A 19133-nucleotide genomic window follows, 5' to 3' on the forward strand; every position below is an offset into this window, starting at 1 on the left:
ATTCATATTCTCTTGCCCCACATCATAGATAGATTTCTTATGAAATCTGACCCATGGATAACTGAGAAGACTATATAAACAACTAATCGAATCTGTTAAATAGCATTGCTTGTTAAAGTATTACCAGTTAATTGCCTACAATTTAAATCCAGAATCTTGACATGCCTTTAATATGCCCCTAATGTGATTCTCTGTTAAATTTGCTGATTCGAGCAATAAATGCTGTTCAAATGCACCTAAACACTCGTAAGCCCGATAAGATTCGAATTTCTCACCAGGGAATAAGACTAATTTCATTGATTCAACAAAATCGCATATTGTATGGTGGCTTAATTGAACTGTCTTCACTCCTACTTCACTACCTAATCTGCTGAAATTTAGAAACATTTTAGTTGCCCGTTCATTTTCAAGTGGAGTAAAGTTATATTTCGACTTAGTTCTATGACTTACAAATTGAGAGCAATCCCCCCCAATATTAGTTGTACTACTCTCAACTAAAATAGCTTGACAAACCTTTTGAGCTCTATGACCTGATATTGAATAACCTAAGTTAACTAAGGAAGGATAGATAATATTGGTACACCCTTGCAATGTATTAACTTCACTTATTTTAAATGCGATATCACATGCTGATCTTCTGTCCATAACAACTCCTTTTGGTAATATTTTTGGAGCCTTAGCAAATAAACGATAAGCACGATGATGAGAAGAGATACTCATTGATTTATAACCATACTTAATACAAAATATATCACGATTCATAATCTTTGTGGTTGTGGAAGTATTTGATCCTAAAAGTGGAGAAATTACAGATATAGGTAATTGCTTGTAAATATTACTCCCTTGAATCTTAAACCCTTGAGGATATATCCCAGAAGTTTGTTGCCTTTTAAGAGCCTTCTCAACGTAAGAAAGGGCCTTTTGCCCAACATTAGAACCGGCCAATGGACCAGCAACAATAGGTACTCCTCTTGAATCCTTTCGACTTTTATTATATTCATAAATTGGTTTCTCAATATGAGGCTTTCGAAACAATGGAATAACTGGCAATTGTAATCTATTATTCGACTTTTGTCCTGGAGCAGAAATTTTCACCATTGGCGACTCAATAGGTAACATTCTAAAATTTGGAACTATTTCTGAAGAACCAAATCTAGAGATTGGAGATTTTGTAATATTACGACCTGACTTGGGAGATAAAGGTGAAGTAGAAATAGAAGACAATTGGTTATCTAATAATGGGCTAGGACTATATGTTGTCTCATCAAATTTGTTAGTCCCCAAATAATTCATTATTTCTGAAAGACCATTTGTTAATTTTACAACAGCTTGATTAATACTTATACCATCTTGTGAATTCTCCCCCCTTCCCGATATAGCTAAATATGTTTTTAATAAATTCTGTTGATTTATAAAGATATCAACTAATGTAGAATTAAACCTATCTGCAAAGTTCAACAATTGATCTGAATTAGAATTTGCTGCTAACCTAGTAATATTTCTAACAATAGACCGTAATCTTTCTCCAGAATCATCAAACAACTTCTTCAATTTTTTCCTCTCCTTTTCAGCTAATCTTCTAGTTGCCATAATATCCAGAAATTCCTTAATATGACCTTGATTATTTTGAGTTCTTACTATATTTGAAGAAATTTTTGCAACAAACTGAGGAGAAGGAAATTTCTCTTTAACAGAATCTGTTAATAAAGGAGATAGAGATTCAGGTGGAGTTATATCAGCTGATGATATAGTACTAAATCCTAAACCTGATCTTTCAATTTTTTTACATTTATTCATATATACTTTAATCGAACTGAGTAACCTCATCAAAATTGAATTAATTTCATCAGCATCTTCTATTCTTGTAATATAATTTGAAGGTTTTTGTAGTCTCTTATTAATACTACCCAATTTTGAATTAACTTTTTGAATTTTCTTATTTAAGGAATTTACTGCATTATGAGATTCTGGAGATAAAGTACTAGCTGAAATCCCTGAAAGAATTTTTGAAACCTCTTCACTTGTAGCTGTTACCTCCATAAATAGAATCCTTAAATTACTAATAGCATCACTCAAAGCTGAATTGTCATGCGATAAGATACCAGTTTGAGATACTGAAGATAAAGGAGACTCAGGAGAAAGTGGAGATGCCATAGAAAATGATTGAAAACTTGCTTCAACTTGATTAGATAAATTTATTTTACGAGATTCAGTGTCAGATAGAAGCATTGACGTCATACTTCTATCAGCTGGAGATAGAGATGGTTGCTGCATTAAAATTAAAAGCTGTTCTTGTTGTTGATCTAATAATTGCCTTTGATTTTCTACTGCTTTTAGAAAATTCTGAACCATAGATGTATCTACTGTAGAGATCTCAGCAGTACCAGCAGATGACATTGGAATTGAAGGTAATGACTGGGAATATTCCCGAAACCCAGAAATTATTTGAGTTATCGTTGGAGATGTTACAGCTAAATTCCTTTCAATTTCACGCTGTTTAGAATTTAAAGAAGCAAGCACATTTAAAATTTGATGTGTATCATCCGAATTTAAAGGTTTCTCTAAAATTTGTTTTAATTGTGTCTGCTGCTCTTGTAAGAAGTCTTGAGTTTTAGATTGTTGATCTAAAATATTTAATGTCAACTGTAATTCAGGTGATAAATCAGCAGGAACGCCAGGATCTAACGAAGATTCCGAAGATTCTTTTGGTATTAATATATCTGACTGAGATTTATAACGATAAAATACCATCTCAGTTGCTCCACTAAATAATGGAATCATTTCTGTTGGAACCTGTTTCGTCGAAAAGATAACAACATTCACTCCATGTGGTAAAGCCTTACTAAATAAGCTTTGGACTGATGTACAAATTTCTTGTACTATCTTATGAGCCATTTCATAAGTACTATTAGGACCATATACAGCTGAATAATGTTCCAAACATTGTGAATAAAAAGTTGAAGAAGAAGAAAGAGATTTGAATGAAAAGCGTTTAATCATTTGATCTAAATCATTATTATGTTGAAATGGAGCTGTATCATAAGAATATGGAATAACAGAGTAAACGGCAATTCTCGATGCATAATTTATTAAAGCAGCATGATCTTTAATGTGCCTTGAATATTTTTTATATGTTTCCTGCATTGTTATACAAATGCGTGTAATTACTTCTTCAGAAAAATCTGCTTCTTTAAACAAATTATCAACAATAGTTTTACATGATTCAAAAGATTCAATATTAATTGATTCAACCATAGTATTAAATTGATCCTCTCTATAGAAGTTAGATAAAGATTTAACTGCTTCTGAGTGTTGTTGAATTGCAGTTTTAAATAAAGTACGCAAAGTTGCAGGAGGAATGGTAACGTAATGTTTAACCATTGAATGAAAAGAATCACGCCATATTTGTCTACATACTTTTAAAGCATCTGCTGCAGTATAACTTGATTCTGATGAATCATCCAAAGAGAGAAAGAGAAAAAATTCAGTAACTTCATAAATACAACTCATAGCAAAATTTATAATATTAATTCTTTTTGCCAATTCTTCTACTCTTTGATTATATTCACCCTCAGAAATGGATGAAGAATAAGAAGTTAATGCAAATTGTACAAATTTGTAAATATCGAATTCTGATCCTAAATCAGAACCTGAAGTTTGAGGTAATGAATGACTTATAGGAATTGAAGGAACTGGAGATTGTGGTGAAATAATTGGAGATTGTGGTGAAATAATTGGAGATGGTGTTGAAGGAACTGGAGATTGTGGTGGAGGAACTGGAGGTGATTTTAAAGAAACTTGAGATAATGTTGAAGAATCTGGAGATGGTGTTAAAGGAATAACTGGAGATGGTGTCAACGAAGCAACTGGTGACCCTGACAAGTGAGGATTTAATGAATTCAAAGACTCATCAGCAGCAATATCGAATATTTGATTTTGGGAATTCTGAGGACTCTGAGAACTCATTTCAGGAACACCAGTAGATTCTTCTGCTTCCAACATTAATGATTCATCATAACTTCTAGCTGAAATATCCACATCGTTACGGTGAGGTGCAATAGAAACTTCATCTGGGAGGTATCCCTGTTTAGTCTCAATCTCAGTTTCTTGCAATATTTCAAGTTCATCAGTCGGAACACTTGAATTTTCATGAATATCTAATTGATTCTCAAAAACATTCAACTTTTCTTGAGTACGCTTTATCCTCTCATCAATATTAAGTAACTGTTGTTTAGATTTCATAATAATATCAATTGCAGCATCTCTTTTTCTTTTTTCTGACATTAAATAACCGTAACTTTCTTGATATTTTAACTTAAGACGAGCTATCTCATCCTCATGAGCAATTAATGATTCTTCTGGAATATTAGATTTCTTCATCTTTTTGAATTTAGCTTCCATATCTTCATAAAGATGTTTAATCTGATTAACAGATGTAATTAATGACCTTATATTAGAATCAATACTAGCTCTATATTCCTCTGCATTCCTAACTACTTCTGTCACTTCCTTATGAATCTTCTTATCATTAAATAGATTTTCTTTTAACTCATAATAAAATTGGGAATCTCTTCTAATATCTTTTCCAATCTCATATTCAGTGAAACTTACTTCGGGTTCAATATTTATGTCTAATTTCGCCTTCATGTCACGAAGTTTAATCTTCTCAGGCTCATTTGGAAGCGTAACTATAAATGGCATATTTGATGGAATACCCTTATCCATGATATGAATAAAATCAAAAGGTCCAGATCCATTAGTATTGGATTCCTTCTTTTTAGGAGTTTTAAATGGTGAAACAGCTTTCTCCGATACCTCTTCAACTTCACCAACTAGACCTCTAAATTTCGGCATAGAAGGTAATAATTCCTTATGAGAAAACCTTTTATTATCATTTGGATCTTTAAAAGAAGATGGTGGTGGTGGAAAGGCAACAGAAGTATCCAAAAAGTCAATTGAGAGATCAGAAGACTGACTTCCTTCACTTGAACCATCTGGTGTTGAATCTGATGATTCAGATTGCTCATAACTAGATGAAGAAGACCTAGCTACAGTTAGATATAACAATGCAAAACATAACAAATACCATATGGTATACTTTCTGCTTATAAATTCTATCTTTGCCATTATATAAAACACAGTTAACACGTTGTAATCTGGTAGAATCCTCACTATATAATTCGCAACCAACTCTGTTATCTTCCTAATTACCTACTTTTTTTAATTTTATCTATTATAGAAAGAAATATAATATTTATATTCCCTAACCTCTCAGTATTTCTTGATCTTAATTCCTATACATGTATAATCTATTAATTACTTTAGATCAGCATTGTCCCTCACGAAGGCGGGATAAGTTTTTTATAAAAATAGCGCCTTTATATTTGTTTTACTTCTAAATAATTAAAAAATTAAAAATATAATTAGTTTTATTTTAACTTATACTAATCAAGTTATGTTTAGAAATAAAATTGAAAGAGAAATAGTATTAAACTTTTTTTATTTTGTAAAAAAAAGTAGTGTTATAACCTATAATAATGAAAATAGTACTACACTTAAACCGCTATAACCACAATTTGGCTGACTTACTTGATCGTTTCTCCACTATTATTTCAATTAACACTACATATCTATTACAGATACAACAAAAGTGGTCATTCTTTTCTTCTTTAAAAAAAATTATGCATCGATCTTTTTGTATTCTATCCTTGGTTTTAGTATTTAACTTTTGGATACTAAGTGCTGAACTTATTATCTATGAACCAGTTATTGCTGGTTATACTACAAACATTACAAATAATAGTAATATAACATTAGATACTACTAATTTAACTAATGGTTATACAATAACTCCTTCTAATTCTAGCAACTCTACTTTGGAAGTAAGAACACCTAAAACAAAAATTAGTGAAGGCTTTATTGCAGAAACAAGTACTACTGTAATTAGTGATACTGATTTTAAGGATCCATGGTATCTTATTGAAGGAGCTATGAATAATACAACTTATATTTCACCAGAACCACCATTTACAAAAGATTCAGTTGGAGCATGTGTTAACAAGATTTCTGACGCTGCAATTATATTTGGTGTAGGCCGAGATGAATTCCAGAAAGTAATGATAAAGTGCTCAAGAAAATCCCTTGGAAATTTTAAACTTACAAAGTCATGTTTATCTAAAGTTGAACTTTTTGGTCAATATAAATTAAGTGAAGGATGTATTAACTGTTGGTCTGCTACAGTTGCATGTGGAAGAAGTAACTGTGCACATCATTGTTTTGCTAATACATGTGTAGCTAAATGTCAGAAGTGTTCACTTAATTATTGTTCAAAAAACCTTAATAAATGTGCAGGTACCAAATGGTTACCATTTCCATGTGGTCTAAGTCCACATAGTCCCATACCAGATAACTTTAAAACTAAAGAACCTCATTAATTGTCTAGATATTAATATCTTCTTTTACTCTTTTTTTTGTATTAATAAAAATTACTTAACTAATATGAAATATCCTATATCTTATATATATTAAATTATTAATAATATATTCTATATACAATTAATTAGGATATTATATTACCAAGTAATCATATCGTAGTACTCGACAAGTATTTTTATTGAGTTGCTAATATCTTAATGGAGCGGCATGTCTCCTTTTAGGTAACTATTCGGATCTGTCGTAAGTATTAGTAGGGAATGACAAGTAGTGTCTATATAAAACTCTTAACTAGAAAATTTTTTAATATCAAGGTTATACAATAATGATTAAGCCCCAGTGGTCCCTTATTGTATACTCATTCTTATTCTTACTCTGTACTGATCTATTTATTCATATACATTGTTTAGAATTTGATACAATTGAAGTGAAAAGTGAGAATGGTAAAGTTGAGACATTATTTGTATTAATTATACCTAGTTCTAATGATAAATATAGTACATCTTCAAAAAATAATGTTCCGATTTTATATGCTTCAGATTTTGTACACAAAAAGTCTACTAGTGTTCCAAAAAGTTATTTGCCTCGTACAAAATTAGGTACTACAGAATTTACGAAGACATCAGTTATTACATCTTCACCCACAGAATTACTTGAAGATCGCAATAGAACTGTCAGTGAATTAATTAAACAATTTGATAATAGTCATATAGATCAAAATTTAGAGAAACTACAAAATGAAGTACCTACAGTTAGTGAAGATTTAGTAGAAAAGGAATCTATGCAATATAGACCAATAAAACTTATTAATTTAGATGATGATTATGATTCAATAACTGAGTCATCAGAAGATACAGTAGAACAAGTTTCTCAAGATGATATTGAAAAAAAAGAAATTAATAGTGTAGTTAGTGATATGTCTGCGTTTAAAGTTGGTGATTCAGAACATCAGACAACAATGACTAATACTACCATTATTAGTAAAAATATACCTGATGTGGAATGGAGTAATATAAAGACAATTTTACAAACAACTACTTTATCAACACCATATCCACCTATTACTCAAGAAAGTAAAGGTTCTTGTATTAACTTTTCTGATATATCAATTATATTTGGTACTGAAAAAGATACTTTTCAAACTGCAGTTATGAAGTGTGGTAGATCTTCTCTTGGAAAGTATACTGGAACAAAGAAATGTATTATGAAGAGGACTTTTACAAAAAATAATTTGGTATTATCTGAATTATGTTCAACTTGTTATGCTGAATCAGTATTATGTGGCAGTAATAACTGTAAAGGCCCATGTTTCTCAACTACATGTAATAAGAAATGTCAAGAATGTCATAAGGAAAAGTGCTCACAAGCATTAATTAATTGTACTGGAGCATCCTGGCTTCCCCTACCTTGTGGATTAGATCCATTCAAACCTATTCCAGATAAATGGTCAATAAAGGACCCTAAATAAGATAATATTGTAAAGTATTTATAATCTTAAGTATCACAAGTATTATTGTAGATCTGATCTTAATATTCACTATGAAAATATTATGTGATTATTATACTTAACTTTCTTTCTTAATTTAGTTAACTTACAATTACGAATATTTGCCGCCTATAGCGGGTTCCACACAATAAAATTTTTAGGAGCTAGATTTTGCTCTAGTAGCTACATTTATAGAACGTAATACGATAAAATTAGGGACATTAAAGAAATATAAAACTAAGACTATTACAATAGTTTTAATATATATATATATCAACTGATATTTGAGTATAATACTTAATTGATAGTATGGAATGTAATAGTCCAGATTCTAACTCTAATTTTTGTCAATCTCTACCTCCAAATATTAGACAATATAAATTAATAAATAGAAATCAGCTGATGAGAGTTAATGTGCCCCTATTAAAAATGAAAAGTTATAATTTCGATATTGGTACAGTTATTGAAGAGGACAGTGAGTCAGAACTACAAAATAAGACTCAGAAGATAACAAAAAAACAGAGGATACTAAAATTTATGGAGAATATCAAAATGTCTATAAAGACAAACTATGAGAATCTTAAATTGGGAATACATAAAATTTTCAGAAAATCTAATCATAAAGATAAAATTGTGAATTTATCAAATGTTGATCCTATTATATTACAAAGACCTAAGAAAACGAGAAAATTTAAGAAATATATATCAGGTCAATTTCAAAGTGATCTAAATGCTCATTTTCAAGAAAGTTTATCTTTAATTAGGTTAAATTGTATGAAAACAAAAGAGAAAATATGTACAAAAATTACTTTAGAAGTATCTAAAATATCTGATTTGATTCATAATACGTTTAATAAGAAAAAGTCTAGTTTCATAGTTTCATTTAAGAGTAAATCGAAATTGATTAATATTTCAGATTGTGTGGAAAATAAGGGAGATTTATCTAGCCTAATTTGTGAGAATAGTACAACTAAACAATATATAAATGAAGTAAAACCCGATGATAAAAATAATGAATTAAAAGATAATATTTATGAAGATTCTAATAATTTTATTGCACTGACAGAATTATCGGATTTTGTAACTAAAAGTGAACCTGATACTACACCTAGTACAATTGATTCATTTCCTTACCTAAGTTTTGTAGATTCAATGATGAATACAACTCAAAATGATAATATAGGTAATCATACAGTAATTTTACTTAATATTCAACAACTTTTATTAAGAATGGAGAATATGTATAAGGAGATTTCTTGTAAAGATTTAGAAGATATAAAGAGGAATTTAGATAGATATGATATTTCTACCAAATTTATTGACAATACTCAGATTGATAATAGTTGTATAGTTGAGACAGATAAAGAGGATATAGTAAATTATATTATTAAACAGGTTTTATATTGTCAAGATATATTGGACTCGACACGTGAAATGGTAAAATTACTATCTCAGAAATATTTTAATCTAGAAAAAGATGGAACTTATTATGAGTTAGCATTTTTGATTGTAAGTCAATCTCTTCAATATTATGAGAAGATACAAAAGAACTTAAACTTGATTTTTGAAAATAGAATGATAGAATTACAAGATTTGAATTATAATATCTTAGATTCAATAAATAAATTTAAGGATAATTTAACTACTAAGTTAACATTCATATAAAGAATATTACAATTTTTAGAATATCAAATAATCATTTTAAATCATTTATCTATGCTATACTATGAAAATAATTTAATATATTTTTAAATTATTAGCTGGTTTTATTAGCGTATCGCAAATAGATTTATCAATCCTAGCTAATGTTATATATAAGTCACTTCTTAGTATGGATTTGATAATACCTCTATTATATAGTTCATTACAAGCATTTAATAAAATCAAGTCATCTAGTAATTCGTCCTTTGCAGTGAATTCCTTTTGCATGAAATCAATTAAAGGGAGCAACAGTATCTTTATGGGATCTTCACTATTATTTAATGTTACAAGACCTTGTATTCTATACCATAGTCTTTGCAATATAAGTGCGAATGTAGGTTGTAAATTAAATTCCATAATAGATCTCCGAATGAGTTTATCCTGATCTTCATTTATATTGTAATAGATATTTCTTGAGTTTTTTGCTTGAAAACTTATATTTGCTTGTAAATTAAAGTTCTTATCAGATTTGAGTGATTCTTCATTACAAAGTGTTTTAAGTTTTGTAAAAAATGAACGGTGGACAACAGGATTCATATGTTTTGATTCTTGTAAATTATTATTATGTATTATGAGCCATGTATAATATTCCAATACTAATGTAGCAAATTGAAAATAAGTTGGTTGTCTTTTTTGCAAAAAATCACTTAAATCCCCAATTTTTGAACTACTTCTTCTCATACATAGAGCTAACTTTACCACATTGTAAGAGAGAAATGTATAACCACGTAGATAACTTTCCAATGAGAAGCAAGGAAACCTTGAGATTTCAGAAATAACCTCAAAATTATTTAGAGAAACAAGTCGTCTATATGACTGAAGAAAAGTAGGAGCTAAAATATTACATATAGCTATATAAGCTTCAATACCTTGATTAAAAGTAGCCATTTTACCTTTATTTTGATTCTTAGAAACCCATCTTTTAAAAGGATTATCATTTGGAATAAAACTTAAACCAATTTGTGACCATTCTGGAAGTTCTTGAATATTTTGATGAATTTCACTAAGCTTTCTTATGACTTTATTTTCCTGATTATTCCATATTACCAGTGGATTTCTATTATTATATAATGTAGATTTATCCATGTATAAAAAATTATTCTCTATCTGTAGCTCCTGACTCTGCATATTTTGCTCTTTTTTTTGGAATACTCTGTCCATATTATATAGAATACTACTACCTTTTAGTAACTCAGATATAAAAATTGAAATATAATTAGGGTCACTAAAAATAGCAGAATTAATAACCTCTTTACATACATTTGGGAGGTTTCTTTCTTCCAAGAAACTTCCAAACCCCATAGATTCTCCATGTTTATTCATATCCAAACAGTCATTATGGTTATCTCTATAATGAAATATATACAAAAATGAATAATCAATAATTCTTACATCAATAAGTTTCATATTAATAATATTAAGAAGATTGTATTCATGATTATATTGAGATATTGGAGGTAATATGTAAATAATATTTCCAAAATTGATATCACAGTGCATATATAAGCTAAATCCAGAAGCTGCAAAGGATTGAATTGTATGTATACTGAGATATAATAATGTTAAAATAGCATGATACCAAAGATCCCAACGTGTCATGGAATAATCCTCTTCTAACCACTCAAAAAGTTTTCGACTCCTCAAATAATATAAGAGACTATTCATTGTTTCTCCATGAAGCCTTTCCATAAAGAGATAATTCGTAAAAAGGGGTTTTATATTTCTCACATAAGTATTTGTAATTCCTTTCTTTTGTATTCCACTTTCTAAAGGTATATCTTGAATTGAAGCTCCCAATTTAAAGGGATCTGATTCAAAATCTTTGACATTATAAAATATCGAAAATATACTTGGAGCTATTTGATATAAATCCCCCTTTGAAGATGTCCATAATTCTAAGCTTACTAAAATACTAAGAATTTTTTCTCTATTCCAATACTTCTCCCCCTTAGAGTGGACCTTGTTAAAGGGACTTTTTACTGAAATCACAAATTTTGATTTTTCTAATAACCAAGATGGGGATAGCTTATTATTTCCATAAAACCATATTCCAATATTCTTTACTTTATATTCAATTTTATTTGAATTAACTAGAAGTGAAGATTTTATGAATATTTCATCAATTCTACTTGGGACATTTAATATTCCAAAACCTACGGAACCATATTTCCCTTGCAAGAATTTCCAAGAAATATTCATTATACCCTCACTATTTGATATTTGAATTACTGTCATATTTTTATTATAGAGATTTTTAAATGATTTTTGTAAGTTCTTATTTATTTCACAATCAATTAGATTACTTATTTCACTGCAAAGTAATTCAATGCTTTGATACTTTAACATTTCCACACCTTTAAGTTTTGAATATTTCCTTGTCTCAGAAATTAACATTTCCTTTAGTTTTTTGTTTCTTGAGTATCCTATATCAGTACTGATATCATTATTTAATGTATTGTATTCTTGTTTATTCCCTTCATCTTCATTATATGAGTCTAATAATGGTACCAAAATTAAGCCATATTTTGAATCACAATTAATATCAAAAACCTTATTTGACTCTAAAAAAAAAATTAAATATAAACTTAATAGGAAAAAGTCATAAATTAATGACCTACCTTTATCCTGATGATTTTTAATAAGATAATGTGCAGCATCTTGCAAATAATACTTCTTGAACATCAGTGATTCATAAGGCTGTTGTTTATATAATTCTGAAAGACTAGCTGTTTCTAATTTTTGTTCAGAATTACTATCTTCTGTAATAATATCTACTGGAATATCTGATTTTCTCTTAGGAAAAGTCTGAAAAAAAAGATTAATTTTAATTTATAATTTCATTAACATTCAATATAAACCATAAAAATTCTATTTAAATTAGGAATTATAAAATATAAGATATAGAAAATAGTAGGACTGAAATTTATAACTTAATCTTCTTTATACTTATTTAGGTAAAACTTTCACAAAATCAAGCTGATATAAGATTTATCTATTATAAGCATATAATTCAATTTATATATTAAGTTATTTATTACTTTATATTTAAAAAAAAAATTAAAATGGTAAATTTAAAAGATATTGCAAATACTTCAAGTTATATGCTATTGAACTTTTTTTATTAGTAATCTTCTAATCCTACTTGAATCCTTATACCAATTAATCCCATAATTCCTGTAAAAAATTATCTTACCCTATTGACGTACTCTTAAAGACATTTGAGAAACTTCCCTATCTGAATACTTCTTAGAATTTTCCTGAGTGATACTTTGATCTATCAATGATATACCTGTATTAGGAAGAAGTTTAAAAAATACTTGACATATTCTAACTAATTTATATGATTCAGCATATTTTACTAAAAATTGAATATTTTTCATGGTAAATATTGTTTCTAATTTATGCTGTGATTCAGCTTTGGTACATAATTCCATAATATTTTGTTCATTTAGAGTCTGTACTCCTACAGTTTGAGCCATATCATTAATCAAATTCATAAAATTCATGATCATAGCTTTATTAAATGGTTCCGGCATTTCCAAACCTTGAAATCTTCCATAAATTCTCATACCAGATAGCAAAAGTGGGATTTGATACTTTTTAGTTCCCATTAATTCATTTAACCATAAATCTGACTCATAATTTTCTGCAGTAACAACAGCTAAGGCTGGTTTTAGAACTTTGTCACCTATAAATGATCTATGTGATTCAATTTTTGTTACACAATTTTTGATATCTCTACAAATAATATCTGGCAAAGTATATGTAATTGAAATAGATACTTTATTTCCTTCTGGAGATTCTATAATCTTGGGTATCATTATTACACATTGACGTGATGTTTCACGCAAACTAAAATCCAGATTCAATACACTTATGGCAAAATCAAAATAGCTCATTATAGGTATCTTCATAGTGATTACAGAAGAATTTATAGCCATGGATTTCCTCAAACAAAGTCCTAGCTTACTCAACCGAAATGAAAGATGTAAGTATCCCCTCAAATAAGATTCTGGTGAGAAACACTGAAAAGGAAGATTAAATCCCAGTTTTCTAGCACTTCCATCTAAAGAATCACAAGCTTTCATTAACCCCTCAATACTCTCATTAAAAGTATGACCTTGATTTAATCTATTATGTTTATAACGAAGTGAATATTTTGGATTAGGAGTATGATAATATACTGTAACACTCCACCATTCTGGAATATTATTAAGGGAATCTACAATATCTTTGGCAATCTTCATCATTTTTTGATATTTCGGGGAATTCTTTTTCGATTTTAAACCAATATATACACTTTTTATACATTCTTGAGTAGAAAGAGATAATAAATCTGTATCTGAAAAAGTAGCATAATTATTAATTTGCCTGCATGGTCCCACCATATTTCTAGAATATTTTACTGATGGGACCCAACAAAATGAAATATCAATAATCCTAATTTCCCAAATTGTCAAAGCAATAATATTCTCCAGATTTTTTTGATGATTATTTGTTAAATTAGGGATATGTACTATTATATTACTTCTATTTAAATCACAATGCATATATAACAAATAACCAGAGGCAAAAAAACTTTGTATTGCATGAAAAATTAACCATTGTAGCTTAAATGATGCTTTAAGCCACAAATACCATTTATCAGTATTATCTAACCAATTTCTAATTAATTCTCCGTGCATATATGTAACTAATTCATGCATTGTTAAACCAGATATACGTTCCATTATCAATAACTCAGAAACTAATTGAGTTCTTCCTTTTAGATCAGGAAATAAAACTTGTTGTTTATTTGTTTCAGGATCAGTATAATGAATACTAAATACAGTAGGTATATAGATTATAGATTCCCCATTCCCATTTGTCCATAATTCTTTTGATAATGCATAATACATTTCTCTTTCTCTTTCCCATATCTTTTCTGCTGTTACATATAAATTACGAAAATGTGATTTAATAACTACACTAATTTTTGTTCCACCTAAGAGATATTTTGGCTCATAATTTCCACCCCCATGAAATAATATTCTTACTTTGTATAACTGGGATGGAACTTTAAAAAAATTTGTAAATGGAGATTGACTAATTTGTAAAACAACATCTTCTTTAGGAACTTCTATATAACCAAATACAACTCTACCATATGATCCATGTGCAGTATTCCATGAATATTCTTTATTATCTGACCACTTTGTACTTACTGAATGTTTTCGAGATTTACCATTTACATTGACTATCTCACAATGTAGCAAAGGTTCAAATTTTGCACAAGCAACTTCTGCAGCTCCTTTATCTAAAGCTTTTTCCTTATTTTCAAATTGTCTAGTTAAATTCACTAACATAACTTTTAGGTTTTCTGGAGGTTCTTCTACTTCTAGAACTCCTATTTGTCTTGGAGATATAAATCTAACCTTAACTTTGGTATATTTATCTTTTGATAAATTCTCTTTTAATATTGGTTCCTTTTTTATTATTGGTCTTGTTTTTGATATTCTTTTGATTGCATCTAATGATATTATTGGACTTGTTTGTAATTCAACAGGAGCTTGAGACATCAAATCCATATCATTCATCATACTACCAACAGTAGTATCTGTTAAAAAATTATCTAAAGCTGGTTTTGCAATACTAGTTGCACTCTTCAAATCATATTGTTTATAATTCTTATGTTTTCTTCTAGAAACTCTTTTAAGACTTTTCTCAGAACTTTTATCAGGACTTATTTCAGAAAGATTCCTTTCAGAAAAATTTCCCTCATTCTTTTGTGGAGAAGGTGATCTCACTCTTTTTCTAATTGGTATTCCTCCTGCTAAAGGAATATTTCTTGTTAATGGTTTTTCTCTTGGTTTTGATTTTTCAGGTGATAGTTCAGATCTATATCCATATCTCTCATACTTCCCATTAATTAATATGAACAAACTGCAAAATAATACTAAAATGTTGTTTAATATTTTCATTTTTTTATTTTCTCCAAAAATCCTATATTCTAGATCCCTTTATGTGAGAAAATTTTTTTTGGATAATTTTGAGTAAATAGTCCCACAATTTCTATAAATAGTTCTATATACTATATTTACATATCATTTACTTCAAATTTCTTCTTTACTCTCCCGATACTATCCATTCAAAATTTTTTCTCTACCTTTATTTTTGATGTAATCTATTACTAATACCCATCTTATTATTAGATCTACCACGTAAGGTGTACCGCAAATGATCCCCATAGATTATTAAAGAACTAGAATTATAAAATATCTAAAGAAATTACTTAATATCTAAATAAAATTATATTGAAATTCTCATAAAACCTAAGTTTATTTACTTTATTATTCCAAAATTAGTAATAATAAAATAAAATATACATTTAAAAATATTGAAATAGAAAAATTTACAATTTCGAAATATTTTAAAATACTATCTATAAATCTAAAAGGCTATCTATCTATATAAATAAACTTAAAATTTGAGGTAATAATAAAAATTACAAAATTTAAATTAATAAGATTTATTTTTTAATATTGGAAAAAAGCGGTTAATAATCTTGGGCGGGTATTTTTTGGAGAGGTGCATTTATATCTAGTTGATAGCCTGAAATTCTCGCAGTCGGTTTTTGACAACGTACTGAAAAATAATCTTTGAAAATATAATGCAACTACATTAATAATTTCTTATGCACAAAACAGGTAAATATCTATTTTTTGATTATTGATGAATGCTAATCTACTTAACTATAGCTCTTGTATATTTTTGGCCCTGTATATCGTGGCATCAGTGTGTAACTCCAAAATATCACATTTATGCCTATACTATTGGTTATAACTATTTGAAAAGTAAAGACGAACAAGATAATTTATTCTATAAACCCAATAATATTGAATATCAAAGAGGCTCAATATCTTTTAATAAATACATGAATAGTAATGGAAGTAATTTTATAATATCTAAGCAGGATAGAATAAAATTAATTGAAATGACTAGTGAAAATGAGAATCATTTACTCTCTGAAGGTAGATTCTTACAAGGTAAATTATCAGATTTTGAAAAATATATTGGATTATATACAATTTGTACTTATTTTTCATCATTTATATATTGTGATATGGATAAAAATAATAATACTCTTTTATTGGATGATCCATCAAAATTTCCTTGGATAACTTCGGATAAAAAATTATCATGGAGTGTTTTTGGAGGAACTTATGGAGATGTAGTATGTGGTTTGTTACGTGGAGGATCTCATTTATTGGAAATAAAGAATCATGAATCTTTTTTATCAAGTACTTATATGATAGATTATAATTCAATTTATAATACATATATAAATCATTCTTATTACAAGAATTCTAGATTTTTGAGACATTATGAAGATATGAATATTTGTATTAAATCTTTTAGATCTACAGATATACCTTCTTATATAGATATTTGGAACCGTGAACAATATATTTTGAAATGGTTAAATAATGATATATGGAAAGTTGGAAATATTGATGTATCATTTGTACCTCTTATAATTACTATAACTATGAGAAATAAAGAAGATAAATTAGAAAGATCAGATTCAAATAATAAGCAATATAACTATAATATCCTTTTTCCAATTAGCTTATATGAGACTAATTATCCATGGAATATTTATTCTAATAAATATTGGTCTTCATTTTTAATAATGGAGAGAATATGGGGTCCTAGTATAGCAGATGTTGCCAGATATTTAATTAGTGATGAAGTCTTAAATTGGATTCAAAAATCTAGTGAATTTTTATATTATTGGAATATTGCCTTGTTAAAATTATTATTTATGCATTTTGCATCACTAGTATCATTTTCATTAACAGGGAGATTAATTTACCAACATTGTGATTTACATGCTAATAATATATTTATTATTTCTAAATTTTGGAGACCATCTATTTATAACCAACTTTTTGAACCTATAAATAATCCTTATGAACTAATTAGTGATATAATATTTAAACCTTTTAATGAAATGAGGATTTTGGATTTTACATTTGTAAATGTATTATATTCTTATGTTGAACGTCAATCTATTAATATATGTAAAACACTTGGAGAAATTTCCTTAAATGATATAGAAAATTGGATAGCTTTTATATTTGATTTTAATATGGATATAAATATAGCTTTAGAAAAATCCAATATTTTTTTGAGATATCAACCATTAGAGATATTAATTGAGAATCTTATGGAAAATAATAACTGGAATTTAATTAAACCTTATTTTATGGGTAATAGTAAATATTGGTGGATTAGATGGTCATTTAAACACAAATATACATTTGATGAGACATTTAATAATTATTTAACATTTGATAGTTCCTTAAGAAAAACACTGGATATATTGGAAATAGAATATAAAAAAAATATAAATGTGTCTATACCAGGATATATGGAGAGAATTAATAAAGAATTTAATAATGCTATTTCTTTTGAGGTCTACTTAAGAGGGTATTTTTATGTTCCATTTGATCTTATGATATTTGGTCATTGTACATTATATTACTTTGGAAATTCGCATATGGAACATTTGAATTCTTCATATTTTAAATATGCTGTAAAGACTTTGAGCTTATATATGACAAAAATAACTAGCACAGATAGACCTTTATGGAGTTTACAATATGTTCATGAGTCAATACTACTTTGGGATAGATGTTATAAGATTAATTCTCGTTTTCAAAATATTAGACTTAAAAGAAAATGGTTAGATGAATATTTAGAAATAGAAGATAGTGGACAATTCAATAAAAAGAAAAAATTTCCTCGATATATTAGAAAATGGTTAGTTAAGACAGAGGAGGAAGAAGAAAAATTTATTTACATAGTAATGTTACTATTTAGAAAATCAGAAAGTGAGATCCACTTTACCTTAGCAATTAGAATATTCTACAAATATATACTAGGAAAAAAAGTTGACAAAGAAGATTCTATAGAGATTAGTCTGGAAATATCTAATAAGATATTATCATATGTTTCAGATGATTCAAAATTATACAATAGTGCCATGCTGTTAGCTGCATGCTATAATTTAATTAATAGTGAAATTGGAAAATTTTCCATATTTCAAGATTTAGATTCAAATTTTTGTGACTCAGTACTTCCTTCTGAAGAATAGTAGTATATATATATTTATTAAAAATATGAAAGTTACATGCTTGACTAATGTAGATAATAGGAAAGTCTATATCTGCAAAATTCATAAAATGTCGGTAAGAAACATGCGATTAATTTCAAGGTCTGGATCTTTATATATATAGGATTATTAATATAGTTTATTTTATTTGTATGAACTACTTTAAATATTTACAATAATTTGTTTGATAATGTACTTGTTACTATAAATTTTAGGTATGGTAAATGCCAAACATCATATATATCTTTATAAGTACTGATCTTTAGGGGAAAAAAAAAATTGCAGGTACCGATACCGCCAGCGCTATATCCAGCGCTATGATCCAGCGCTATGATCCAGCGCTATTGTGGGTTATTG

The 19133-nt window shown here is 28.0% G+C and overlaps 6 protein-coding genes across 6 annotated transcripts; 4 read left to right on the plus strand and 2 right to left on the minus strand.

The window, feature by feature from the left end:
• Positions 1–135: 135 nt before the first annotated feature.
• cand_016360 (uncharacterized protein) lies at positions 136–5127 on the minus strand (the record flags this gene model as incomplete). The annotated part of the gene is made up of 1 exon (XM_067211870.1): positions 136–5127. One exon carries the CDS (start codon positions 5125–5127, stop codon positions 136–138), a length of 4992 nt encoding a protein of 1663 aa, XP_067069322.1.
• A 554-nt stretch (positions 5128–5681) lies between these two features.
• Positions 5682–6434, plus strand: cand_016370 (uncharacterized protein; the record flags this gene model as incomplete). Its single annotated transcript, XM_067211871.1, has 1 exon — positions 5682–6434. The coding sequence occupies one exon, from the start codon at positions 5682–5684 to the stop codon at positions 6432–6434; it is 753 nt and encodes a 250-aa protein (XP_067069323.1).
• A 323-nt stretch (positions 6435–6757) lies between these two features.
• cand_016380 (uncharacterized protein) lies at positions 6758–7900 on the plus strand (the record flags this gene model as incomplete). The annotated part of the gene is made up of 1 exon (XM_067211872.1): positions 6758–7900. One exon carries the CDS (start codon positions 6758–6760, stop codon positions 7898–7900), a length of 1143 nt encoding a protein of 380 aa, XP_067069324.1.
• A 327-nt stretch (positions 7901–8227) lies between these two features.
• On the plus strand, positions 8228–9583 carry cand_016390 (uncharacterized protein; the record flags this gene model as incomplete). The annotated part of the gene is made up of 1 exon (XM_067211873.1): positions 8228–9583. One exon carries the CDS (start codon positions 8228–8230, stop codon positions 9581–9583), a length of 1356 nt encoding a protein of 451 aa, XP_067069325.1.
• A 72-nt stretch (positions 9584–9655) lies between these two features.
• cand_016400 (uncharacterized protein) lies at positions 9656–15579 on the minus strand (the record flags this gene model as incomplete). The annotated part of the gene is made up of 3 exons (XM_067211874.1): positions 9656–12180; positions 12238–12424; positions 12826–15579. 3 exons carry the CDS (start codon positions 15577–15579, stop codon positions 9656–9658), a joined length of 5466 nt encoding a protein of 1821 aa, XP_067069326.1.
• Positions 15580–16334: 755 nt separating this feature from the next.
• On the plus strand, positions 16335–18758 carry cand_016410 (uncharacterized protein; the record flags this gene model as incomplete). The annotated part of the gene is made up of 1 exon (XM_067211875.1): positions 16335–18758. The coding sequence occupies one exon, from the start codon at positions 16335–16337 to the stop codon at positions 18756–18758; it is 2424 nt and encodes an 807-aa protein (XP_067069327.1).
• Between the last annotated feature and the right edge of the window lie 375 nt (positions 18759–19133).

The sequence above is a fragment of the Cryptosporidium andersoni genome (assembly GCF_001865355.1).
Source record: "Cryptosporidium andersoni isolate 30847 chromosome Unknown contig_9, whole genome shotgun sequence".
NCBI lineage: Eukaryota > Apicomplexa > Conoidasida > Eucoccidiorida > Cryptosporidiidae > Cryptosporidium > Cryptosporidium andersoni.